Consider the following 27,828-nt stretch of genomic DNA (forward strand, 5'->3'; position numbering starts at 1 on the left):
TGCTCCCCCACTTCTCTGCTCTTCATGGCTTTCTCCAGCTTCAAGTCATTTCTCTTCTTCCCTTCATACAGGGGGCAATACGAGCTCTTCATGACAAAGTTAGAACAGAAAATGCAGGATTATCAGTTTTCCTCCTGAAGTCACAGTTAATGCCTGATTTGCCAAAGAAAGTGAACAGGATAGAGAAGAAAAACACGGAGAAAGTTTCTGTCATGTAATAGCTTGGTAATATCTGGTGACTTATTTATCCTCTACGAGCCTCATTTATAGGGGCAGAAAACATGGTGAAAATACTGTCTTAAAGTCTTACTGGTAAGTTATAGAGTGAGTAAAGTAAGCTATGGTATTGGACTGGCTGTACCTGAAGCAGAACATGGCACACCTCAGGGATGGCCTGCACATTTTGGTCTGAAGGGATAATCCAGAAAGGCAAAGCTCGATCAAAGAAACTCATTAAGGTACAAATTTGTTCTTTTGTTTTGTTTATTTTGTTTGGTCAAGTGAGGGTTTGTCTGTGTAGCCTTGGCTGACCTGGAACTAACTCTATAGACCAGGCTGGCCTCAAAACTCACAGATATCCACCTGCCCCTGCCTCCTGAGTGCTGGGATTAATGTCATGTGCCACCACTTCCTGGCCCAAATTTGGAAACTATAGGCTAAGCAGAAGGAGGAGAATTGTCTGGAATCACAGTGGACCCAGGAGGAGCACGACACTCTGGCCAGCAGAGCTCATTGGTGCTGTCAATGTTAGCTGCAGAAAACAAATCTATTCATTATCTTGGTGTGTTTCTAGTTGGAGACTGGAAACCATCAGAGCACCATGAGGAAGCTACCTATAACTCCTTTCCCAAAATCTTGGGAGTTAAATGTATTTGGGAATTTAAATTTTTATAAAGGTAAGAAGTTATATGCTATGTATCGTGTGATATTTCTAGTGCATATGTGCTCAAATAAAATATGAACACTTGTGAAACAACGTTGGATAAGTTTAAAATATACAAATAGGTTCATGAGTTCAAACTGGATTCTCTGCCAAGTGATTTCTCATCAGGTCAGGCTATGGCCCCCGTTATTATTTTAATTATACTTATATATGATGTGCCTCTCAATAACTTACTATGTATAGACACTGAATAATCTTAGCATTTTCATCTCTTGGAACATTTAAAAATAATTTATCAGCACTACAACTTGTTAATAATGTCGAACTTTCTGTTTTGGTAGGTTTTAAAACTGTATATTCCAAAGAAAATAGATTTCCATACTACATTACACAATTTTCTATGAGAAGTAATCATTTTGAAAGCATCCATTTAGCATCCAGAGATGGAAAAAAAATGGCAGGTTGCAATTTCAAAAGGTATTACAAAACTGCAATAGTTCAAACAGTGTGTTTTTAGTGTAGAGATAACAAAACTATGGAATACACAATGGATTCCACGTAGTGGAGTGGAGCCCAGGAGACAGCCGAGGCTGTACAGTACCTGGCAAACAAGTGGGAGGACCTGAGTTCTGATCTCAGGCACTGAGGTTAACAACAAAGGAAAGAAAGCTGAGAGTAGTGCCTCATGTCAGTAAACAGCGCTAGCCCGGCAGAGGCAGACGCAGCCCTGAGGCTGGTTGCCAGCTGGCATAAGCAAAGCGTTGAGCTGTGAATTTAGTGAGAATGTGACTGTACTGTAGACAGCAATGGAGAACACAGCTGAAGTCACCTTTAGGCTTCTGCATGTGCAAATTAACATTGTGTTCGTGTGCCACAGTCGTTCAGTGGGGGAGAGAGAAGTTGCTTCAATAACAGTGCTGAAATAACTGGATTTCCCCATACTGAAAAGTGAGGTGGAACCTTACGTCACCCCAAATACAAAAATTAATTTACAGCCTATCAATAAATTAACTGTAAGAACTGAGGCCACAGAAATCTTAGACATGAACATAGGAATAAATCTTCCTAATCTTGGGTTAGGTAGTGGTTCTGATATATGGCAAGCCAATACAAACAACAAAAGAAAAGATAGACAAGCTTCGCAGTATAAAAATTAAAAGCAGGATGGTGGTGTGTGCCTTTAATGCCAAAAACTCTAAGGAGGCAGAAGTAGGCAAGTCTCTGAGTTTGAGGCCAGCCGGGTCTACAGAGTGAGTACCAGTATAGTCACAGCTACACAGAGAAACCTTATCTCAAATAATAATAATAATAATAATAATAATAATAATAATAATAATAATAATAAATAATAAATAATAATAATAATAATAATAATAATAGATGTTCATCAAAGGACATTATAAAGAAAATGGCGCCTTGTGATAATGTGCCTGACATTCCAGCATTAGGTCTGCTGAGGGGAAACAATGGTGAATTTGAGGTTGAAGGAGGTTATATATAGAAACTACAGAAAGAGGAAGAAGAAATAACAAGAAGAAGAAGGCAAAGGGAGGAAGGAAGGAAAGAACAACCTAAAGAGTAAAAACATCTGCGAATTCATGAAACTGATAAAGATCTAGTATTGGACACAAATAACTCTGAAGACTCAGCAATAAGAGGCAAACAACCCAATTCAAAGTGGGCAAGTGACTCAAGCAGGTAGACACTACTCCAGAGCAGATAAACAAAGGCACCATGAGCACAGAGAAAGGCTCAGGACACCATGAGTCAGGGGGAAATGCCGAGCATCTGAGTACTGCCGCACACTCAGTGTCCACGGCTGGAACCAGCACAGGCAAGAAAAGAAGAAGTGGTGGCTGGGTTGGAAAGAGTGGGTCCTTGTGTGTTGTGCATTGCGTCGGGTGGCTGTAGAAACTGGGGCAGCTGCTGTGGGAAAGTGTTTGGCAGACCCTCTGCAAACTAAACATAGAAGTCTCAGATGATTCAGCAATTCCACTTCTGATTATGGATCCAAATGGACTACGGCAGACATTCAAAGACTGGTACATGAATATTCATCTTGGCAAATATTCAAAACTGGCTCAGAGGTAGAAACCATTCAACTGCCCAGCGGTGGATGGGCAGCTCAGTCAGATATTGTATATCCACACTATGAAATATTAGCCTGTCATGAATGATACGTGTCACAACATGGGTGACTTTCAGAGGAGCAGGACATATGGAAGGACACACGTTGTGTGATTCCTTATGGACGCAGTGTTAAGGACGGGGCAATCATACAGATGAAGGAGGATGGATGGCTGCCAGGGCCAAGAGAGGAATCACTGCTAATGGATACAGTTTCATGTGGAGGAGATGGAGAAGAGCTAATTAGTGGTGGTGGCTGCATAGCACTGTCAAGAGCTGCTGAACTGACACTTTCCAGTGGTTAAAATAGCAAATCATATGTCATGTGAAGGGTCACAATTAAACACACACACACACACACACACACACACAATAGAAAAACTTTTTAAGAACCTTCAGGAATCTGGGAATTTAAAAATTATTATTTAAGATGTGGGAAGCCCAGTAGGTTATGGTGACACATGCCTATCATCCTAGCATTTGGGAGATGGAAGCAGGAGGATCAGACGTACAAGGCTATCCCTCACTCCATAAGGAGGTTGAAGCCAGCGTGGGATGCATGGAATATGGCTCAGGTTTTTCTTTTTTTTCCTCTTTCTCAGATTGCCTATTACTAATTGGCCAGTGTTAGTGAAATCACGAGAAAAGACAAGCCAACACCATTATAGACTGCAGGGGTACTGCTCAAACATTTCTCATAATGAGGGACAGATCTACATGGTCGGTTTGTGAACAGCGGGTTTCTAACTTGCAACCAGAGGGCTGGCAATAAGCTAAATGTGAACAGCACATTAAAAAATAAAAGTGAGCGTGCAAACTGTTCCCTTCTCAAACCCTTTTTGGGCAAAGGCTACTGCTCGGCAGGCATTCCAGAAGAACGACAGCCTGTGAGCTCAGGTCAGCTTCGCCTCCTTCCCTCTGGAAAAGGCAGGCTGCTCTCCTTGCAACAGTCCTCTCAGGGCCATGTACTGAGTCTGGAATTTGATACCCTTGGCGGAAGAGCAACCAGTGTTCTGATCTTGCAGGGCTGCCAACAGGAAGGGGGTGGGTGTGGGTATTGCTTAGTGCTCAGGACTCAGGGTTTCCAGTTGGCTGTCACCAGCAAGGCACCACTCACATCCAGTTTATATCTTGGATATAGTTTGCATAGATTTCTGAAACTTGGTTTGAAAGCTACTATTCTAATGCAAGCCCCTCTTTGGGCAGAATCCAGAAGATGGGCGGCAATCCTGTGGGCTTGGGCTGGGGAATGAAGTCCTTTGCATTTTCTCTCAGATGGCAGTCACACAGGGCCAGTAAAAAAAAAAAATCACTGATTCCCAGTTGGGCCTCAGTTTTCCCGGTTTCCATCAGTGTTGTAGCTTCTACCCTGAAGTCCAAGAATTGAACTAATTCCATAAGTGGCGCCCACACACCAGTGGCTCGGAAGGACATGTGTTCCCCACCGGTATACTGAAGCTCCAGTCTTCAGTGTGGAAGAGTTTGGGTAGGCAGGAAGTAGAATTCAGAGAGGTCATGAGGGTGGAGACTCACGATGGCACTGGTGTCCTTATAAAAAGAAGGGGGTCTAAGTCTCCTTTTACCACATGAAGACCCAGGGAAGGTGACTGTGAGTCTGGAAACTGGTCATACCTCCTCCTGACCAGGAGTCATCAGTCTCAGAGCTGTGAGGAGGACATGATGCCATTTAAGCCACTAATGTGTGCTGCTCTGTGATAGCAGCCTCAGGCTGACAATGACAGCTCTCCATCTCACTACACAGAAGTATCCACAAGCAATTCAGGAGCAGTGGGAGTTCACCAGCCCTCAGAACATTTGACAGACTGGATAATGGATAAGGGCAAAACTGAGAGAAATGAATCATCAGCATAAATCTATTAAACATGAACTCTATCAAGCCTCTGAATTATTGATCATTTATTAATTCTAAAAGCCTCAATTATTTCCATAGCTAAAAATTACTGAGTTTACATTTTTCGATTAGAATGGAGTAAATTAGAATTAATTTTAAGAAACTAGGCAATAAACTAGTAATTATTTTCAAATTAACCACTATCACAAAGACTCTTTGATGTCTATACGGGACAAAAGAAAGAAAAAAAAAAGCAAAATTAGAAATACAGACCAAGCAGATGAAAAAACCGGGGAGTAAAACCTTAGGAGAAGAAATGAGAATCTGCTGAGAGGGAGATGAAAAGCTTTGGTTGTTTCCAATCTTCAACAAGAGAGAACCAAAGCACACAGACACTGTGGTCAAGCTGATACTGAAAAACAAAACTGTAACCAGGAAATGAGAGACAGGAACTTCTAGAGACTAAATCAATTAATCGGAAAACAAATGAGAATAATAAACCCAGATTGTGAATTTTTTGGAAGAAAAAACAAACAAACAAACAAACAAAAGCCAATGAACTCATAAAATGGAGAGTCTTCTAGTTTGTCTCAGTAAACACAGGAAAGGTTTGCGGTATCTAAGGAGGAAGATGAGGAAGACATCCAAGAGAAGAAAAATTATACAATGTGATGCAGAAATCCAAACTGAAATACTCAACTGCAAGGAGAGGGGGAAATAGCAAATAAAATCAAAATTATCAAACCTGACAATCAGAATAGATGAGTATCCATGGAAGGAATAGAAATGAGTCTCAAGGCTTACATCCATAAAAGGAACGGAGCCCAAGTGTTTTATGGGGCAAATTTTTCAAAGCTTCAGGGCACACATAATTCTTATGCTAGTTCAACTGTTACTGATGGTCAAAAAAAAGAAATTCAATGTGTTACAATTTGCTTTATAAAGCTGGTACCCAAAAGGGGTAAAGGTGACAGACTGACTCCGTGTGGAAGCAGAAATACAAACGAGAAGTAAATGTTTAGTGGGGCAGCCTTCTACTCACACAGCACCTAATCCAAGGATGTAAGCTAGAAATAAAATTGATTACATCAATGTCACTAAAAACGATTTTTTTAAAAAAAATCAATGTTTGATGAAATTGTAAATCCAGTTTTGATGAAACTGCATGCCAAAATGGAAATGAATTGAAATGCATTTTAAAACTGGGCCTGAACTATAAACTATAGAAAGATCCTGCCTCAATTTGATGATTTGATGAGGTGTATTGACCCAGAACTGATAGCCACTGGTGTATGTGTGTGTTTTAATGTCACTGTCACAAATGTTTTCTGGGACACCTGTAATCGAATTAGAGCAACAGCAACAGTTTCAAGGTGGGTCTAGAGGCACATTCCGGAGCCTCCCGGGAAGACTGGACATCCGAAAGTGCAAGGCATAATTTTGAAAGGGAGTAATCACTCCTGAGTCATAAGCCAGAAGGTCTTAATGTGACTGGTGTCCTTTACAGTGTGTAGGGAAAACGAAGGGTTAAAGGAAACTGCAGTGTTACAAGGGCACAGTTATTCAATTAATGCGACATCAGTGCTAAAGCAGGGAGACAGATGAATGTGACAGAAATAAAACAGATTCAAAATCCCCTTTACTGTGACAAAAGGCATTTTCAAAGCACCATAGCATCTGATGGATTACTCAATAAATTTATGGAAACATATCTAAAACCATTTCAAAATTAATACAGTTATGTGTCATTTACCAAAATACGAACAAACAACTTTCAGATAGACTATATATGATGCTTTGAAGGAAATAGGCTCTCCGAGTCCCGCTGGGGAAGCGCCTTCAAGTATCCCCAGAAGACACATTCCATGAAAAAACGGATTGAAATATTTGACTGCATAGCTATTTTCTATGTCTACATGACTGAAAACAAACCCCATAAAGATGCAAATAAAAAATGGTCACCAAGTATAAAGATTATATAAATATATGTCCATTCTTCTTTTAAAACCTGGTTTTGTCTCTCAGCAGCCCACCAGCTATGGCTATTTCACAGAATCTGGGTGCCACGCTGGGAAGTGGCAACAAGATTCTCAGCAGAGTCCTATTTATTTGTCAGAGGAAGAGACCTTGTCCCTGTCTACTCAGAGGGACTGTGAAGAGAAGGGACAGAGATGGTGGGAAAAGGCAGGTAGTCACTTGTTCTAAGCTCCTCAGCACAGATGGAGGAGCCATTAAAATTGTCTGAAGACAAGAGAGGGCTGAGGAAGTTTCTCAAACGTTCCATTTCCAGCGTGTGGGGAAGGTGGTCTAGATCTGAGGGCTGTGGAGGTGATCAGGGACAGAAAGCACGTCTTAGGCAGCACACATGTGCATGGAGCCTGCAGACCTCTTTGTGCTGAGCCCAGAATGAAAACACTACTGCAAATTTGGCTCAGGAAGTTACCAAAGGTGGGCAAGGGGACTCTTGATACTGAGTGACGCCCCTGCCCTATGGCAATAGAGCAAGTGGACCTTAGCCATGGGCTAGTGGAATCACAGTCAGACCTTTAGGGTCTGTAGTCGTAGTGAGGATAGGATGTGGCAGGGTCATCAGGGGAGCAGTGGTCTGTGGAAGAGCAGCCTGAGGTTCCTCAGGTGTGAGAGTCAGAGATCATAGATAGCTGAGGACCAACCACTGGGCTAACTGACCTCACCTTGCAGAACACTAGAAACGCACAAACTAATAAGACAGATTTAGGGCCATAGTCTGTGTGCCAAAACATCCTATAGTGGGTTCCATAAAAGCTTGCTACCTAGACCAGCATGCTGGGGACCTTCAGGAGGTGGGGATTTACAGAAGGTCCTAAAGTCACTGAGGGTGAGCTCCAAAGGGGTTAGGGGATTCTTGTTCTCTCATCTCTTGGTTGATTTTCTGGCTCCTGGAGTTAAGTACTTGCTTTGCCACACTCTCCCATCATGGTGCATTGTCTTTATCTGAGGCCCAAAGCAATGAGGCCACCAGACTTTAGACTGCAACCTGCTGAGCCATGCACCAAAACAACCCTTTTTAAATTTATAAGTTAATTACCTCAGACATTTCGTTATAGTATGGAAAGCTGACCAACACAATCTCTTATTTCCTGCCCCTGACAACCCTGGAGTTCTACAAGATCTGGCATAGTCAGTGTGTTTGAGAATTCTGGAAGGCCAAGTCCTCTGCTCTGAGAGTTCATGTCCTCCAAAGTGTGTATGTTGACATCTCAGCCTTCAATAGAATGGTATTAGGAGGGAGGGGCTTTGGGATGGGAGGAGGAAAAGGCCCCCAAAGCTCCATTCTTCCACCTTGAGAGCTAGAACAATGTATGAACCAGAACATAGGGTCTCACTACATGAGTCTGCTGGTGCCTTGATCTTAGACCTACCAGCTTCAGAGCCGTGGGAAGTAAGTTTCTGTTGTTTAGAAATGACCTGGTGTGGAATGGCATCAAAGTGGATCAAGGCACCAAGTCGCGTGAAGGAGACAGGGCAGGTAGGATGATACGAAATGATCAGATCTGAAGGAGCTAATTTGGGATGTTATTAAGTGTGGGAGTGGCTGTGTGTGTGTGTGTGTGTGTGTGTGTGTGTTGCTGTGGAGATCTGAAAGAAAGAGCAGATGTTTCTTTGGAATATAAAGCAGCTGCATCTTCTCAGTCCATCTGAGTTCCGCAGAAGGCAGACAAGCCAGTATTTATGAGTGATTACTGAAGACAATGAAGGAGAAAAGTGCCCTCAAAGCACAGACAAGCAATTTTGTCAAAGGAAAAAAATATATATAAATGACTAACACAAATGTGGGAAGAAATGTTCGAATAGCAGAGAAATCCGCTATTAAAAATGAAAGGCCACTATGTAAGTGTCAGACTGGCAAGCTAAATAGTAGGGTGGGAAGAGAAGAAACTCATTAGACAAAGAAAATGCCTCAGAAGATATTCTCTTCCTCACCTCAAAGTGCTGAGGGAAGGCCACAGCAGCGTGTTCTTAGGTGGTGCCTACAGAGCCAGGCTTTCTCAGCCTAGGAACTTGCCAGACTACATAGGCTTTTAAAGACTCAGCTATCGCTCACAGCACTGCAGGGGTCACAGCCAATAGCTCCCCAGCCTGCAGCATAGTCCTTTGAATATGATGGTATATCTTCAAGACAAATTTGTCTCGTGGAGGGAGCTGAAGTTCATTTAAAGCCAACTGCGGATAGACTATTTGTGATGATGAGGCGTGTTTTCTTGTAAATCAGAGCTCAGAAGGTGCTGACCAAGAAGGAACCCCAGAGGCCTGCAGAACCCTGGAAAGAACACGTGGTACAGATTGTACCTGGCAGGAGAGAGATAGCTTAGCCTGTCCAACGGAAAGGTCTCCCAACTGGTCTAGCCACAATCTTACGTTGATCTTTGAGATGTCGAAATATGAACTTGTCATCTCTGTGCCCTGGCTGTCATTGGATTAAAATATGGCTCTCAAACCTTGCCTGATCCGGCACTTCTCTTTGCAGCTTCATAAGACATGGATTAACTCTGACTGCAGGGACCATCTGGAAAATCCCTGTGGGCATCTGGTTGGCCCTGCCAGGTTCTTTGCACATTCTGTTTCCTCCATCCCCTCCCCGCTTTAGACAAGGTTGGCCCTTGAACGAACTATATAGTGGGTAATGATCTTGAACTGCTGAACCTCCTGCCTCTACCTCAGAGGTTGGGGACTCCAGGTGTTCACCGCCATGTCTGGTTTATTCAGTGCTGGGTATAGAACCTAGGGCTTCAGGCATGCTAGCTAAACACTCTACAACAGAGCTATATACCCAGATCTCCCACTCACTTTTAACCACTAGTGATCAACCAGTTATATAGATATTGGCTCAAAAGTTAGGTCATTCTGGGAGAGAATGCCAGCCCTTAGTGCCTAGGACTACCCTAGACCACTGTATGGGTTTTAAGGTACCATCCAGAGCCACTATCTAGCATTGCATACAATTCAGGGTTGTTTGTGTGGGTCTCACTCGGGAAACTGGAAACCAGCAGGAAGGAAAATAAAGGACTTTGACTGTTGTGGAAAGTCCAGCTTATGGCAAATTCTCGTTGTAGCTGATAGATAGAAGAGAGAGGCTGTTTCACACACTCGGGTCCAGTACTTGGCAGGATCATAATAATCCCTCACCCCTCTATGTATTCATTACTTCTGTATCAAGAGACCGGTCTGCTTCTCCTTCTTTTTGGATTACGTGGGTCTCCTGACCTGCTGTGATCCACAAAGAGAGAGCAGTGATGTTGGGCCAGAGGTGAGTGCAGTCTGCTCCACAGAGGCCTGGTAGCTAAGGCTCTATGACAGAAGACATATGGTCCCCCAATAAGAAATTCGGTTTAGAGTATTGGAAGAAGAGAGGCCACCATGAAGGTCAGCCAGCTCCGACCACCATCCAGGCTGAGTTCTCACTTATGTCCACAGACCCACACACAGTTAAGATGGGCGCTGCCTTTTGCCAGTGTTTCGGGGTGGTTTGTGATGTGGCAGGAATACCTGAAATCCTATCTTTTTATTATCTTAAACCCTAATCACGACTAGATTGCCTTCACACCATGTCTGTAAGACTTCATCCTTTTCTATAGTATCCGTGGGCCTGGTCCCATGTTACCTACAGGAAAGCAATGATTGGCACCTGTTATGCACACATTGAGGAACCAGTCATTAAGTGACATTTAAAAGGCATTCTACGAGTCAGCACTTTGAATTTTCTGTGTTCTCATATATCACTGTCTGAAGCTCTTCTGTGTCTTTAATTGTTCTGACTTGCAGGGATTCATTGCTATTGCCAGTGATTCTCTAGTTGCCTAAAACATAATAGGTAGACTATGAAATTTTATTGAATAAGTAAATTGTTTTTTTCTGCTTCCATTTAGTAAACACCTCGACAGCTCTTCCTTCACCAGAGCATCTCAGCTCAGAACACATTCTCCCTTGCTGCCCTGTCTCCTGCCTTCCTGGAAGCACGATTCTCAAATGTTCTCTGCCCTTATAAGTCAAATTCCAACCCAATTTATTGGTTCCTTTGATGCTGAAGCAATGGTGTAGGTCCAATGGCAATGCCAGGCATTGTATCAAAACAGCGTACTGTACACAGATTTCGGACATGTAATCATATGTTTAATAAATGTCCCCCTTCACTTCTTGTTTTCCGATGCTCTCTCCCTCTCAGGCTTCCAGGGACATCTTCCCTCCATGGCAACAGCCACATACCCATGGCAACAGCCATATGTCAACACATCCGTAATGACCCGTATGAATTCTAATAGGATCAGTAATTGTTGTCATTTGCTCTGAACTAGGCACTACAAGGAAACCTATATGGTGTCCCTTGTTTTATGAAAAAATAGAGCTGAGGTCTAAATCTCAGGCCTCAGGAAGTAATAGGCGACAGACAGACAAGGGGTCAAGTTTCAAAGATGAAATCATGCAGCTGCTGGCCCTTCCTTAGGGCTCAGTCCCCACCCTTCCTTTCCTCAGTGGAAGGCTAACACGTTCCTAGTCTCTCAGCCATCAACACTCACTTTTTACAAGCTGTCACTGCAAAGTCAGAATGGCTGATAGCAGTCACCAGTGTCACCTCCGGCGGCTGAATGACCAAACGTTTGGCTTACAAAAAGGGAACAGGACAAGCAAGACTTAGCTTAGAAAGCAGTCCAGTTAGACTCTCACCCGCAGACACACTGGCCAATCCTGCATGTTCCCTAGGCTCAGTGAAGAAGCTTAGAGGAAAGGGGTGTGTCATACAAAAGGCAGAATACAAAGAAAAATAAAAGCCTCCCCCTGGTCTCCAGTTGGGGACTTCTGAAAGACAGTGTTTCTCAAAGCTCAGACCATTCTCAAACTCATTGTAGTTTGAGTGTAGTACAGCAGAGGGTGACCTTGAACTCTTGATCTCTCTGACACCACCTGTCAAGTGCTGAGGTTATAGGTATGAGCCATCACACCTCAGTGGTCAGGAACTTTTGGTGATGAAATGGAACTCACTCATTTGATTTTCCATAGATAGCCTGCATGTGGGTGTTTCATGTCCCAGCTTGGCATATCCGATTCCCTCTGGACTCTGCTTTATCTCTAATCTTCAATCCTGGGTCACCTAGTGCGGATTGATACCTCTTCTCTTGGGGATTGATAACATAATGGCCTATTTATTTTTCTGCTTATATCCTGTGTGAAAAGAACACTTAAGGCTGCTAATGAAAACAAGTTACATCTCACTGATGGCCCAGCCAAAGTCCTGCTCTCTGAACCTGCTCCATCAGCAATGCTCCTTCTAGAAGCTTCTACAGTGACTTCCAGATGAACTTAACTGCTATATTCCTCAGCACCTGGGACTGATGCTGTTTGAGCATCTCTCTTTCAGGCCTATGTCTTTTTAATTAACTTGCCAGGCCCTGGAAAGCAAGGGTGTGCTGTACGCATCTTTCCATTCTTTCTGCTTTGCTGTGTGGGACTTATCACCTGTCCATACCTCCTGGGAGAAATACCTTCATATTTCTTTGGTATTAAGAGGAAATTGCCAGTCACACATTGGTGAGTTTAGGGGTCTCCTGGTCCACTGAGCAGCCTACTGACACAGTGTGAACTATAGGTTTTCAAGTTTCTTCTGTGTCCATTTACTTACTTACTTACTTTATTAATTTATTTTTAAAATCACAAGTCCCTCTGTCACATCTTTACTCCAGCATTATTAACTTCTTGAGAGTGCGGCACTTAGGAGAAGACTCTAAGTTCCAATCATTCACCTACTCTCAGGACACCAGGATCTGGGTAGTCACACCCCATCTCCTTTGGAGCTCAACCTAAAGTCCCAGGTATCCATCACCTCTGCCTCTTTCCAGCATCTGCTCTGTGTGGGTCCTGATCTGACTCCCTGATGGGTGTCCATCCCTCTGAGATGTCCCCTCCTTATCCTGTTCCCTAGAGTGCCTATCCATCCTCAGCCACACCCTATGTCCCTCAGCTTAGCTCTGGGAGAACATGGTGTAGCCTTCTTCCCTGTTCTGTTTCAGATTCATGACCATAAACTCCAATTAGGCCCTTGGGACACCGGTGTGTCTTGACTAAATTTTTATAATATACAGACTCTCATTCCTAAGGTAGCTCATGTCTTTTTCCTTGCCATCCAATGGACACATTCCTTGTTCCTTCTCTTTGCTTCTTAGTTCACTGGGTATATTGAAGTGCTCTGAGAGCTCTCCAATGCTCTCCTTCTCCTTCTTGCTGTGGTGCTCACATCCCTTGACTGCTTCATCATTTCTTTCTTTTGGGCACTTCTCTTGGCTCCTGCCTATGCCATTGGTGTCCCACTCTATCTGACCTTTCCCATCAGGATATAAACACTTTTGAGAATTGCCCCTGAATCTTTCTCAAGCAACACCCTTTCCTAGTGTCTCTGGCAAAACTCTTCCTAAGAGTTGTCTGCCTTCTCCCATCCCATTTGATCTTCCATTCTCCCTGGAGGATGCACAGTAGGGCTTCTGTTCCCAGCACTCTATAGGAGCTATCAGCCTCACCTGACTGCTGTCCAGCATTAAGGACCATCTCATCACCAAGGCGACTTCCACTTGCTCTTCCTGGGAGCTGTGTGTCACACAATTGACTATTCTTGTTTTTCCCAATTTTCCTCCCACCTCCTGGGTTGCACACACTCTTCCTTTCTTTTGTTGCCTGCTTCCCTCCTTGAGTGACACCTCTGAAGTTTGGTTCTTCTCTGTCTTTTCTCTAGATGCCTCTTGTGCCTCTTGCTGTACACATTGGTGTGCCCATGGTTTTACCCTCAGCCCATGTACCCTCAAAGCTCCAAGTTCACATACCTTCTGCCTACCTGGCAGACACTCAGATGTCTAAGAGACATTCCCAGCATAGTGGGAGAGCTATGCTCGGATGTCCCACTTTCCACAGCACCCCCCACCCTTCTCATTCTCCATTCTTTTCAGTCTCTGTCAAATATATCACCATTTATGTAAATTTTACTTTGACCAAAAAAAAAAAAAAAAAAAAAAAAAAGACTCCACATGACATGATCACGTGATCTTGTCTACTCTTGGCTTATCTACTCTTGCCCTTGCTTGGGCAGGTGAGGCTTTCTCATCTTTGCAGCCACTGTTCTCTCTGTCAACCTGGGATTTTACAAGCTTAGTTCAGTCAAGGCTCTGCTGGAATATCCCCTACACTCTGCAGTACTTCTCAGAACACCTGTTCCATTGTCCTTATGCTACCTGGCCTCTCATTCTGGGGACTTTCTGGCAGTGCTTATTGGTCCTTCACAGTTTTAGGTCATATGTGCACATGTCTATTTCATAAGTAAGGACTTTCTGCCTTGTTCACCCTCAGTGGCTGAAACGAGGGCACAGCAAGCATTTGTGGGGTGAGCAGGTGTAGCTATACTAGTATACTCTCCGGGAGGCAGAAAGAGACAGAGTGTGGGAAGGAAAGGAAGCAGAGTGGCTAGAGTAAACAGTGTTGCTCCAGTAACCTCAAAGCTCCAACATCCTTCCAGAAGAGATAGGAACAGGGACAGGCAGGCACAAGGAAGGCCATGTAGGGTCATCCTCTCCCTGATCCACAGAAATCCTGCAACTGTAGAAATCATCTGTGCCTCTCCTGTCTCAAAATGTAGCTACTGGCCACCGCTGGTCACTGAGTACTTGGAAAGTGGCTAGTGGGATTGAGAGATGGAATTCCGGGATAATTTAGTTTTAGTTTACATTTAAACAGCTACGTGTGGCTGATGGCTATATTGTTGAAAAGTACCTTTCGTCCATGCGTGGTAGCAATGAAAGTTGTTGAAAAGACTGGTCAACATCTGGGGAACAGTTGGTACTCAAAACCTAGACCTGCTATTCTGACACAGAATGGCACTGTAGGACACAGCATGGTACTGTAATTGACACTAGGATCAAAGGAAATTTAGTGGGAACATTAGCTATGATTTTCTGTTTGTTACAGTTGGTGTTAACCAGCATGTGAGTCTGCATTTTAGTTTACAAACTAAAAAAGCAAAGAAGTGCTTCGAAATGGCATGGAAGGCCTTTCCGAGATGGGGGACTGTTCCCAGCGGATTGGCTTGTTGACACTTATAATGAGCTAATTAATTTTGACAACAGCTAATTTTGCATCTGCAAAAATTGGATTTACAACATTGTTGTACTGTTTTCAAGCTGTCATCTGAAACTTCCAGGATGGCTTTGGATAAGAGTGGTGTCTGTTTTCAAACTCACTGCTAAAATGAACGCGTATTTGCTTACTGGAATTTTTAACGGTGGATTCTTTACGGGTTTTTAATGAGTTTGAGCATGAAAAAAAAAAATCTCTTCCACACTGAATTCGGAGAACAAAATGAGCACGGACAAAGCCTAAGCAGACACTATAACACCACAGCGGGGCGAACCAGCTAACCCAATCGGACAGCCACACGTTTGCCCAGAACAAGCATGGTGTGTATTTTTTTCAAGCCAAGAGGACTTTCTTCCCCACCCATAGCAGAACAGGACAAGTATTCAGTAGTCTGCTTCGCGAACTCTAAAGAGACTGACTGGATTTAAGTTAACCAAGCTTAAGGACTTTAAGAAACGGTGACATTCTCCTTAAAGAGACCAACAAATCTGTAGCAGTCAGGCACCTTCTTTACTTCAGCTGATGAAGTAGTTCCTTAGGACCCAACGCAAAGATGGCTGGGATAAAAGAGAAGAAACTCCAGTTCCCACCAGGAGTCCTTCCTGTGCCTTTGAAATGCAGACCCCTCTTCCATCTTAGCGATGGGTCTCCAACGGAGACTCCCCCATTCCCCTCCCTAACAGTTAAACAGTGGGCCAAGAACACTCACCAATGGGCATCACGAGGAAGAATGGTAGCCAGCAGAGGACGAAGCAACCCACCACTATGCCCAGCGTCTTGGCGGCTTTCTTCTCTCGGGAAAACTTGAGTAGCCTCACGGAGAAGTGAGTCTTATTCTTGGCACTGCTTACTCCGCTGCCTTCTGCAGGGACATTTTTACGGTGGATACGGAGCGTCACTTGTTCCGAGTCTGACTTGTCGGTCTTGAGGCCAGACTTGAGGCCCCGGCTTTCTCTCTTGGCTACTACGTAGACTCGACAGTACATAACCAGGATGATGGCCAGTGGCACATAGAAAGAGCCCAGTGCTGAGAACAGCACGTAGCCTGGCTCCTCATTGATCTGGCAGATGGTCTCATCCTCCGGAGCCGGCTGCCTCCAGCCGAACAGGGGTCCGATGGAGATGACCAAGGAAAGCGCCCAGACGCAGAGCAGAGCTCTGACGCCCCTCCTCTGGGTGACAATGGTGGGGTAGCGTAGCGGGTAGCTCACACCAATGTATCGGTCGATGGAGATGATGCAGAGGCCCATGATGGACGCTGTGCAGCATAAGACGTCCACCGCCGCCCAGATGTTGCAGAACACCCTGCCAAAGGCCCAGTAGCCCAGGATCTCAAAGATGGCAGAGAAGGGCAGCACGGTGGAGGTGAGAAGGAGGTCTGCCACAGCCAGGTTGACAATGTAGTAGTGAGTCACCGAGTGCAGATGCCGATGACAGGCCACCGAGAGGATCACTAAAATGTTCCCCAGGACTCCGAAAATGATGAGGCCCCCCAAGATCACCCCAAGCAGAATGGCCTTAGAAATGTTCACTGGTGCTGGCGGATGGGTGCTGTTGGAGCCTTCGGAAGCATTTTCAGAGAGAAGCACCATGGTCCCAGGGAGGGGGCAAGGTCCGGCTTTGGACGGCCACCCTCTGGTGGGGGGCGGAAGCGGGTGTGAGGAAGCCAAGTCAAAAAATCTCAGCTTGGGGGAATCCTGCTAGCTGGGTTGGGCTGGGAGAGGGAGAGAATGCACCTGTTGCAAACCACCAGGGGCAGCCCTGGGAACCCTCAGAGGGCCACGTTAAGGCACAGAGCATTAAAAGTGACATGGCCAGGGGCGCTCTGGGCTTCTGAGAACACCTTCCCCAGGTTTAAAAGGACATGCTGCGAAAGCAACCAGAAATTACAGAACTTCGTTTTTCTGTGCAGTCTGATCCATCCTATGCATCCATACAATTAGAAATTCACAAGTCTTTGCTGAAATGGTAGCTAAGTGTGGCTCAGCCTTCGAAGCTCAAGGCAGGGACGCTGGGCATTTGGGCGCTGCAGTTGACCCGCAGTTACTCTCAACTTGGCCACCCATCTGAGGGATACGGCTAGCGCTAGCTCCAGCTTCTAGGAGTTCTGGCTAGGTGACATAGGTCTAAAATATTTGCTGAGACCGAAGTGACCCTGGAGCTTCGTTTATCCGAATCCAGCTGAAAATAAAAAAACACAAAGAAAAAGGCAGACCGTAAGCCAGGCGCCCTGGACAGCCAGGCCCTGGGGAGCTCGCCCAGTAACCAGAGTCCTGCTGTGAGCCCGCAGTCCATGAGTGGCTTTGTGCGGCCCTGACGTAGGCAACACGGGACAAGGGAGGGGACTGCGTGCTCAGTTCCCCTCTGCAGTCCTCCCCAGCCCTCCCCTCTGGGAAGCTGCCTTCGAATGCTTCACCTCGCCTTGACTGACCAAGTTCAAAATCCGAAACAAAAGCAAGCAAAATAATCAGAACAATCTCCCCACCTCAAATAATGACAACAAAACCACAAGCTGCAGTAGCTGGAAGCTGAATTTCGAGAGATAGGTTGGAGAAAATAAACCCCCCGAAACGCCCCCTTCCTGCACCGCCACCTCAGTTCCACATGAGACTGCAGCTGCAGTTGTCGCACAGAGGCTAGCCAGTGGAATCTGGAGGATCCTCCGTGTCTCACCCTTTGAACAGGTTGCAGCGTAATCACCTGGAGAGGGCGGCCTGGGAGTGCGAACCTCAGAGAGCACGGAACCGCAGGGCCACGCGCACGCTCACTCCCGCGGAATTTGCGCTCGTGGGAGCAGAGCGCGCGGATCTGCCTATCAGCCTAGCCACCCTCGAGAAAGAGCCAGGTTCCCAGCAAAGCCAATACCCAGGGCTAAACAGGGCCCGGATGGATTCAGGCAAGATCTCCAAGGGGCGCCTGCTCTAGGGATTCCAGGCTAGAGCCACACCCGGGCTTTCTGGGAGACCTGGGTGGGAGCTCATTATTCCTCGGACCAGGCTTTGCTAGTAGCAGTCACTGCGGATTCCCTAAGGGACTTAAAAAAAAAAAAAAAGAAAAGAAAAGAAAAGCAAGTCCCCGTGCCAGCAGTCGGGGATGCCTGGGATTTTCTGGGCTAGGGGTCATTATCTACCTAAATAAACCTATTTCTACACCGCAAAAGGACCAGACTAGGAGATACAATACAGAGGTTTGGGAACGTGCATATTTTGTCTTTTGGGGTTGAGCCCTAAGGCAGAGATCTTAGGAGCAGGCTGCTGTAAAAAAAATCACAAGTTCAAGCCCTCACAGGTGATAACCAAACCATGCCACTATTGCGGAACCCGCTTTCTCCCACCCGGGGTTTATATATGGGTTAAAATGACACTTGTTAACGAGAAGGTAACTTCCCATGGCAAATCAGAGAAACCTGGTGGTTTGGGGTGCTGGTATCAAAGCCGGTCCCAAAGCGGAGAGGCGGAGCTAAGTGGAGGTCTTGGGGCACACCGGCCCACCCCACAACCCGGCCCTGCGGGATGCCCGCGCTCCGCACCGCTGCGCTACTCACCTGCTGCGCGGCTGCGGAGGCCCTGGCTCCAGGAGAAGTGGACCTTCAGTCCTTGCAGCGGCGGCTGCTTCTCTGCAGGAGGACAGGGGACAGTTTCCAAAGATCAAGACCCAGTCCTTAACACCCGCTGACTCACCCCACCACGGCCGAGTACTTCAAACTCCGGGCTCGCTTCTGCTTCTCCTGGATCTTTAAAAATAAAGACTGAAAACAGAGAAAAGAAATGACAAATACAGCGAGCCAATAACTCCACGATCACCAGTTTGATATTCAGTTCCTGTACACCAGAAAAGAGAGGCTCGTAACTTTGCTGCTCGGGTTGACGTAGTACAGGCAGGCGGTAGCCTAGCGAGTACCGTAATCTCCAGCTGTTACCGTATTCCTCTGCAGCAACCCGCACAATCTCGTAAAAACGTGTCCTCCTTCTTACTCAGGTTATTGTCCTCCTTCTTACTCAGAAAGTGGATTGTCTCTCCTCCTCTCCGTTTCTCTGTCCCTTTTCGATCTCTCCTCCGCGTCTTCTCTTCCCGTTTACCCCTTCCTCTTTTCTACCCTCCCCCCTTCACTCTTGATTCTGATCCCCCTCCCTCTCCTTCCCTTCTCTGGGTCTCCACCTATCAAAGGCTGATATATACATTAACAAACAAACAAACAAACACAACAACAACAAAAACAGAAACCAACCAATCAAAACCAGACTCCCAAGTTCTTACTGAATAGATAACGTGCTCACAGAAATTCCCCCAAAGGTTACTTTGAAAGTTTAGTCCAACTCCTGTCTTGGGTTTGTTTTAGTCAGGAAGGGTGTGGTTGGTGGTGGCAAATGTGCAGGTGCTTGACATTATTTGCAAATGTTTAAAAAGTACACAAGCCTAGAGAAGATTCCTTAGATTTGATTGCAATAGTTCAAGGAAAATAAAGTCTTTTAAGATATGACCCACCTTTAATTAGGTTACACAGAGTTTTAAAAATTATATGTTCTCAAGGCAGTCTCTCCCACAACTAGTGTCTTTAAGTGCATTTGTTTCCAGTTCTCAAAAGAAAATATAATCTTGGAGGAGAGTTTCTTATCTTTCTTTCTCCCCGCCCCCCCCTTTTTTAAACCTGTTTGAGTGGAGAGTTCACACAACCAATTTTATCTCTTCTGGACAAATTCCATGCTCTGCTTAATTTAGAATTATGTGAATTTCAGAATTTCAGAGAATTAAGAACAAACAAGAATTTTCCCCAGTATGATTCCCATTTCCTATGTCTTTAATTGGTATTGACTCTGACAGTATGATTTTTACAAATGCTTGCTAGGATCCCTTAAATCTGGTGAGACAGATGTAACCTAGGAGCTTGGGGCTGCAGCTGCATGTAGTAGGTACAGTCTTCTCTTGCATGTATGTATGAAACAATGACTTGGATCACTGGAGCCTTATATTTCTGCTCCCTCTCCTCCACAAACATGTGCTAACATTAGTCATTTTCCAAAAACAATGTTTAAAGACTTTTAATAGCAGTATGCCACAGAGTGCAGAGACAGCCATATGAGACCAGAGGTTCTAGTACACTGAAGACTTAGTACTTAGATTTCTTTCTCCATTGTGTATAAAATCTTACCACCCCTGAGCCTAGAGACGTAATACCCATACCTACTACATTTGATTTGTTTTGACTTTAGCAGCATTTAAAGACTATATACATAGATGGCTTGCTTTTTCACGAACTTGGAGTATAGAGGAAGCCTAGTGAACACACAGACAAGGAATTCAGTTCTTTCAACCTGGAGACTAAGATCCCTCCCCATTTGGAGGAGACTGCTCTAGAAGCCCTAGGACTCTTGCCCCTTGTCAAATAATGTGGAGGAGTTGTTGTTTGGGAATCTTGTCACCTAGAGGGAGAGCCATTGTTTAGTTCTATATTCTCTTACCCTTCATCACGAACATTCCTTCTTGTTGATACCTGTTCCATAGTAGATAACACAAGTGGTTTTGTCTGCAAGAAAACAGGCTATGGAGGGAAACATGAGCTAAGATCTTTGGAATTCCTCAATCTCTAACACAGGAGACGATGTTCAAACCAACCACTAACCAGCTATTGCACAGACCTCAATGGCCACTCACTTCAACCAGGTAGTTTTCCAAACCTCCTCAGCTTTAGAATTTTAATCCTTGCAGCTCGAATCCTCAGCACAAGCCTTCTGGTTGCTAACCCCCAATTGACGAGTGGGAAACTAGTCTTCTGCTACTTATTCTTACTTTTCTTATCAGCTTATATTTATTATCCAAAATAATAGCTTATAAACATGACATTTTAATTTAAATGTCATGTGCTTTGATATTTACCCCATTACCCTCTCTCTAGTTCCTACATTTTTCCAAAGAGTTTTAGATCCCACATTCATGTCATATGTAATTTTTATGTTTGTTATACACATAGATTAAGTTGCACGTGTGCAATGTCTGACTTCCTGAGTCCGGCTTATTTCACTTAGCACAATGATTGGCAGTTCCATCTATTTCTTGCAAATGACATCATTTTGTTCCTATGGCTGGATAAACTCCATTGTGTGCATACTACACACGTTCTTTAGTCACTCTAGTCACCCTTTAAAGCATGCTGACACCAATGACTCAGACTCCTGGAAGGTGCAGTGAAGACTCTATGGCCATTGGAGACCTGAGAAGAAAGCCCCACCTCCTGTGAGGCTTTTCCAGGTCTTGGCTTCCTAAGTTTTAAAGGGAACAATGAAACCTAGCAAGTCTGTTAGTGACACTTCATAAAATCAACTCTCTGAAGAGTGTAGCTTGTGGTCCTGACTGAGGCTCACTATTAATCTTATGAACAAATTAATCTTGTGAGTTCCTTTTTTCCTGAACAATTTTGGTTTACTTTTAGTAGAAATATGCCTATATCTAGCATAGGCCATGGATGCTGAACTTGAAATTTTACTTGGGAAAAATCATGATGTCAGAAGGCTCCAACATTGCACACTTGGAGAAGCTGACTAAGGACACCTGCTTTTAAGAATTTGAGCCTCTTAGCCCAGGCCTTCTGGGAGCCACCTGTTGGCCATAGCAAGTACAAATCTGTGATGTCTTTCCAGAGAGGATGGAGACAGGAGAAATTCAGAGTTCAGGCTCCAATTAGGCACCAGACTTTAGTCCCATGGGTCCCTTTATATCAAGGAGAAGTCTGTGGCTAAAGAGAGTCAGAGCTGTACTCTCTAAAACTCAGAAACCCAAGGAGAGGTTTCTCTTGCTTCATTCTGAAGTATTGTGTGACCAGCTGTGGTGGGGTCAAGAAATGCAGGTGATGGCGAGGGTCTGGGAAAGCTTGTGGGTAACACCACTTGATTGAAGGATTGCAAGATAAGTCAGATTCAGGTTGATAGATGGAAATGGGAAAGGCAACTGGACAGATGGAAGTCATAAGGCATGTGCTTGTGTGCGCGCGCAAGCATTCAGTAACATTGGGAGAAGCAGTCTGGTTGGAGAAGAACTGGCCAATCAGCACATACTTGGCCTCTTTGGCTGGTAGAATTGAGTTAATGATTAGTGAGAAAAAAAAAACAAGTGCAAGATTTGGAGGATTAAGAAAAAAAGGTGACCTGTCAATCAGCTTCTTAAAACATTGCACAATGGAATCAGGACCATTTTCTGGGATTTATGATTTGAAGCGGAAGAGTAGATGACTTAACGTTAGCATCTGTCACTGAGACCTGCGTTATCCATTAATTCTCTTAAGACTTAGAAAGTTGAAACAAGAGGAAAATGAAAAGCATCTCTCAGAAGGCTGTGGTTAAGGTAACAAATCACAATTCCCCAAATGAGCATTGCAATCCAGTCCTCTGACAACCCACAGAAACCAGACAGTGCACAGACACCATGGGAGGATACTTTCTAAGATCATAATTATGTCTTTGCCATCAATTTCCCCCAAACTACAGCATCCCGGGAAAATGACCCCCTGCAAACAGGATGAGTTCACATGCCATCCTCAATTTACTGTATAGCACAGTAGGGTTTACCTTAGCTCTTAGCTGCTCAGGCAATTTTGTTCTTGTAGAGCATAAATGACTAGGGGCACATCAATGAAGAGTACTTGGTCCCTTGATCAAATAGTATCTCAAGTCTAGGACAGCTAACACGCCACCAAACACCCTTGCTTGCTTCCCCCTTTTATTTCATGGTTCAGATTTGGCTCTTCCCGTCACAGATATTTCTTCAATAAGTTACTTTTATGCCTAATTATGCCCTCATGTCTGCTTTTTGGGAAGAGTGAAATTAATACCTTAAATGAGCACTTTTGAGATTTCTTATTTCTTCTCCTTACAGACAGTTAAAGGAACATGTTATAAACTTGTTTGCAGGGACAGACTCTCCTTGTTTGCTATCCCATGACCAAATATGACTTGGGCCATGTCAATCAAGCGTTCTTCGTTCCTTGATCAAATAGCGTCTCAAGCTGGCTAAGACAGCATGTCTGACACCCCACCGACCACCCTTGCTTCCTTTCCCTGTCAAATGTATGCCTAGGTTACTGAAGAACTGCATCTGCCTGTGTTTCATGTGCACATTCCACGAGTTCGTAAGATTTTCCCTCTGTGATGAGGAAGGGTGACCTCATGGAAGAATCTACCCTCACCCTCTTGACTCATTGAATTTCCCTTCCATGTTTAGGATTTATTTTAGGGCTGAAATTATGTCATGTGAACCAGATGAGAATCAAAACTTGTTTCAAAGGCTTTCTGAAGGACAGGAGAGATTGCTATTGCAAGCATGAAGATCTGAGTTCAAATCTCAGAACCTACATGAAGAAACAAAGCATTGTGGCACATACTTGTAATCCCAGCATTGGGGAGGTAGAGACAGGAGGTTCCCTAGAGATAGATGGTCAGCCAGTCTAGCAGAAGCAGTGAGCTTCAGGCCAGTGAAAGACTCCTCAACAAACAAGGTAGACTGAGGGACATGTGAGGTACATTGACCTCTGACTTCCACAAACACACATTCACACAAAAACCATGCATACATATTTATATAAGAACACACATAATTCTTTAAAATGTTTTTGGAAGTCTTTTTGAAGTGAAGACTCTGTAGAGCATCAGGACAAAGAGGCTCCTGAATTTCTCCCAGTCTCAGTGCAGCAAAAAGTATGACATCATTTGAAGACTTGAAACAGGGGAGGCTTTTATTCTTTTTATTGAAGGCTAAGCTTGTCCTCTGGATCAATACCCAGACTTCTAGCCAGTCTTGTTAATTTAACTGCCAATGATGTATCATATTTACCTTCTAGAAGTCATGAGACATAAATTGGTAAGACAGTCTTGTTCCTCATATCAGCAAAAATCAAGACAGCAAATTCTACTGCTTAAAAAAAAAGTCCTGAAAGCACCCTATCATCACTGCACTCAGTGGGAACAATCAATGACCCCAACAGAGAAAACTTTAATAAGCTTAAGAGGGAAGAAAAAGAGAAAAGATACGTTTAAAAGTCCATTTTTTTTTTTTTTTGCACCAACAGCAAATAGGAAGCATCTGGGAAACCCTCCTGGAACTGTACACCACAAATGTACTCTTTCTTCTATAGTTGCCTCGGTCATCATGTCTTACTTCAGCAATAGAAAAGTAACTAAGGCATAGGGTTACATAATCAGCCAAGAAAAACAAGGAAAAAGAACTCTTGATAAAACAGATGATCCTCAGTGTGTACTTCCTATTTTCAGTGACAAATGTGTTCCTAAACTATGAAAAATAATCGTCAATTTCTAACCAAGTAAGAAACAGTATTTCAGACTAACATGTTTGGGGTTGACATTCGTCAACTTTCTAGAGATGACCACACCAAACACACAAAGTTTAAGATAAAATATCCTGTTTGCTTTTTAAAACCAACTTCAAGGTTAGAGTCCAATCTTTTCTCCCATAAAATTTGTTTCTTACTTCTGTCGCCAAAAATTCTGCAGCAACAGTGAGCATAGCAGGATGGGTGGATAATCAGGTCTGTATGTGAGATTCTAACATGTCCGAAAGGACTGTCGACCTTGAGTCTATGCAACAGTGAGTTAAGGCAGCCTAGTATTCCAGTGTGGGTCCAGATACCAGCAGGAATAGAATGAACAAGAAGGGTTTCACCAGAGAAGGTTGGTGAAAGGCCTAGTGGTCACCCTTGAGATTTTGGATAATTAGAATTAGGAAACCATATATATATATGTATATATATATATATATATATATATATATATATATATATACATACACATATATACATATATATGTATATATACACACATATATGTATATATACACACATATGTATACATATATATATGTATATATGTATATATATGTATGTATATATAATGGCTCACGCCATTATTCATCCAGTGGGCACATCTTTCCTCTCAGGTTGGTACTGAAGCTCTGGTCTCCAGACTGCAGTTTGTGTGTGTGTGTGTGTGTGTGTGTGTGTGTGTGTGTGTGTGTCTGTGTGTGTGTGTCCGTGTGTGTGTGTGTGTCTGTGGTCTCCAGACTTCGGTGTGTGTCTGTGTGTCTGTGTGTCTGTGTGTGTGTCTGTGTCTGTGTGTGTCCGTGTGTGTCTGTGTGTGTGTCTGTGTGTGTGTCCGAGTGTGTCCGTGTGTGTCCATGTGTGTGTGTGTGTGTGTGTGTCTGTGTGTGTGTGGTTTTTCAGTTAATGAGGAGAACATCTGGGGACAATAGAAGAGCTTGGAGACTTGTCATGTCTTTGTGACATACAGAGGACCCAGGGAGTGAAGAAACTGGAAAAATCAGGTTTCAAAATGTCAAGTTTTGTTCCCCCTAAAGCTATAAATGTTAAATGCTACATATCAATAATGATAAAGTCTATTAAAGATAAGAAGACAAAGGGTAGAATTAAATATGACTTCTCATACATATTTTATAAATGGTCTTACTTTGTCATCAGTATACCCTTAAAGGGTTGGAGGAAGACTATAAAGTCAGCTTTTGTCAGTGGCTACAGTTCAGTGATATTCAATGCTGTTTAATTCCTAAGTGTATTACACAGGCAAGCATCATGGTTATAACGATTATTCATTCACATGTAACTGTTTCTCTAGTGAGACATATTACGCTAACTACCAGCAAAATCTAAAGTTTTTTTCTCTAGAAATGACTCCAGTCATTTTAATGTCAGGAAGACAAAATCCTTGGCATTTATAATTGACTTCTCAAAATATTCTTTACAAAAATGATTTTTTTCTTTTGTGGTTTTTAATCCACTGAATGTGGAAAGTCAAGAAACCACAACTTTCTCCCCCAAAAGTAGTTTCCCATGTAAACAAAACAACAGTTTCTAAGAAAAGCTCATAGCTTGCTAATAATTTATGATCCAAACCAATATTTCTTTAGGGTTTTCCCACACTCTATCATTAGAACCTTGTTCACACAAAGTAATCCATGATGTCCTGTGAGAATTAATATCTTCTTAGAGTTCAATGACATTCACAGTCCCCTCAGCAAGGGCTTGAGTACAGTTATAGTTTGTAAAGAATTTTCACATTTCTTTTCTCAGGCAATGGAACAGAGTTTTAAGACAATCCTAACTGTAGAGAAATTCCCTGAGTCTATAGACTTCGGGTCTGGTTAAATTTGGTGTGCGATATTATATTTGTATCTTTAAAAATATTGAAGTTTCTAATTTTTTAAAAAGGCAAGGTAACTGGGAGCTGGAAAGATGGCTCAGTGGTTAAGAATACTGCATGCTTTTGTAGGGGACCAGATTTCTGTTCCCAGCACCTGCATAGCAGCTCACAACCACCTGTAACTCCAGCTCTGAAGGAGCCAGTGCCTTCTCTTCACCCCTAAGGCTCTGTTCAGGTGTTATATGTGCATATCTGCAGGCAAAGTGCTCAAACATGCAAGTAAAAATACGCTTTAAAATGATTAAGACAAGGTGACTGAAGCTCAGAGAAAGCAAGTGAGCTGAGGGCTGAATCACACAGTGACTCAGGGACAGACAGGTTTTTGGAGATTGAACCAGTAGCTCTTCTCAATACAAAATGCCCCAAAGACGGTAAACTGCATGTTGTGTTGCATGCATCATCAAGTGGAAAGAATGATGCCATCTTCCAGCAGCTAGTCAACATTTCCCAGGAGCTAAGAAGCTATGCTATCATGGGTAAAATGACCCTCTAACTTATTTTTATTAATTTTCTTCAAATGTTTATATTTATTTGTTTGTTTATTAATGGTGTGTGTTTCTCTGTGTGTGTGAGTGTCTGTATGTGTGTGCTGTACATATGTAGAGTCAGGAGACAATTTGTTTTGAAGTTGGTTCTTTCCTTCTACCATGAGTTCCAGAGATCAAGCTCTGATAGTCAGGTCTGGTGGCCAGCACCTTTATTCACTGAGCCTTCTTGCCAGCCCAGTGGATTTTTTTATATGTAAAGTGACAAGTTTCATCATAGTATTTTCAGAGATATGTGACATTCTACTCTATTGGAATGTGTTCCCCTCCCCCACTGCAATCATCCATGCTCTCTGCATGTGCCCCAGCTTTCTTCTCTCCATCCCATAACCTTTTCTTTGTATTCATTTATGCTGTGTTCCGTTAGCCTCTCCACCCATAGTTCAAAGATCTTCCTCCCTCTCAGGCTCCCCTTTCTAGTGTCATGACCCCTATCCATGCATATAAACAAACACATGTATGCATACACACACCATACATATATAATTTAAACTCTATGTCCCACAATGAGAGAGAATATGCTATTTGTCATTTTGTCTGCTTTATTTCACTTAATATAATGATTCTAGTTCCATCTATTTTCCTGCAAATACCATGGCTCCATACTTCTTCCCAGCAATTTAAAATCCACTGATTCTAGATTAATACAGTTTCTTATCCATGTATTTGTTGGTGGCCTCCTAGGCTGGTTCCCTCCCTGGCTACTGTTACTAGTACAACAATGATTATTGGTGGGCTATGGAGTGTCATCCTGGGGCCCTGTATGGAGGTCATCAGGACCTGTCTGATGCTTTATGGTTCTCCAACTAAGAATGATATATATATATATATATATATATATATATATATATATATATATATATATATCAGCAGACAACAATCCCCCGACAAGAATATGCACATGAGATGTTTGAAAGCCATGAAGCCTGAAATAATTATGTTTTAGTTCTTTTATAGCTTAATTTTGCAGAATTCCTTTCTATAGGGTTCTGTAGGTGCCAGGCACAGCAGGTATGGAACACCTGTTTCCTGGTAAATGTTCTTGTAGGCTGACAT

At 43.6% G+C, this 27,828-nt stretch overlaps 1 protein-coding gene and 1 long non-coding RNA gene across 7 annotated transcripts in view; one reads left to right on the top strand and one right to left on the bottom strand.

Moving 5' to 3' along the window:
- The window catches only part of Adra1a (adrenoceptor alpha 1A), an 85,022-nt gene extending 66,149 nt beyond the window's left edge, over window positions 1-18,873 (bottom strand). For 5 of the 6 annotated variants that reach the window (XM_034498124.2, XM_076930817.1, XM_076930815.1 and 2 more), the window contains exons 1-2: window positions 18,556-18,873; window positions 15,721-17,192 (exon numbers count right to left, since the gene is read on the bottom strand). In XM_034498124.2, the coding sequence (XP_034354015.1) occupies window positions 15,721-16,603 (883 nt within the window). In that variant the 5' untranslated portion in view covers window positions 16,604-17,192; window positions 18,556-18,873. The remainder of the gene's footprint in view (window positions 1-15,720; window positions 17,193-18,555) is intronic. The other variant, XM_076930814.1, reaches the window with a different exon arrangement.
- Window positions 1-27,828, top strand: part of LOC143441583 (uncharacterized) — a 215,825-nt gene that overhangs the window by 131,614 nt on the left and 56,383 nt on the right. The window lies entirely within an intron of this gene.

This window comes from Arvicanthis niloticus, chromosome 3 (genome assembly GCF_011762505.2).
Source record: "Arvicanthis niloticus isolate mArvNil1 chromosome 3, mArvNil1.pat.X, whole genome shotgun sequence".
In the NCBI taxonomy this organism is placed as follows: Eukaryota; Metazoa; Chordata; class Mammalia; order Rodentia; family Muridae; genus Arvicanthis; species Arvicanthis niloticus.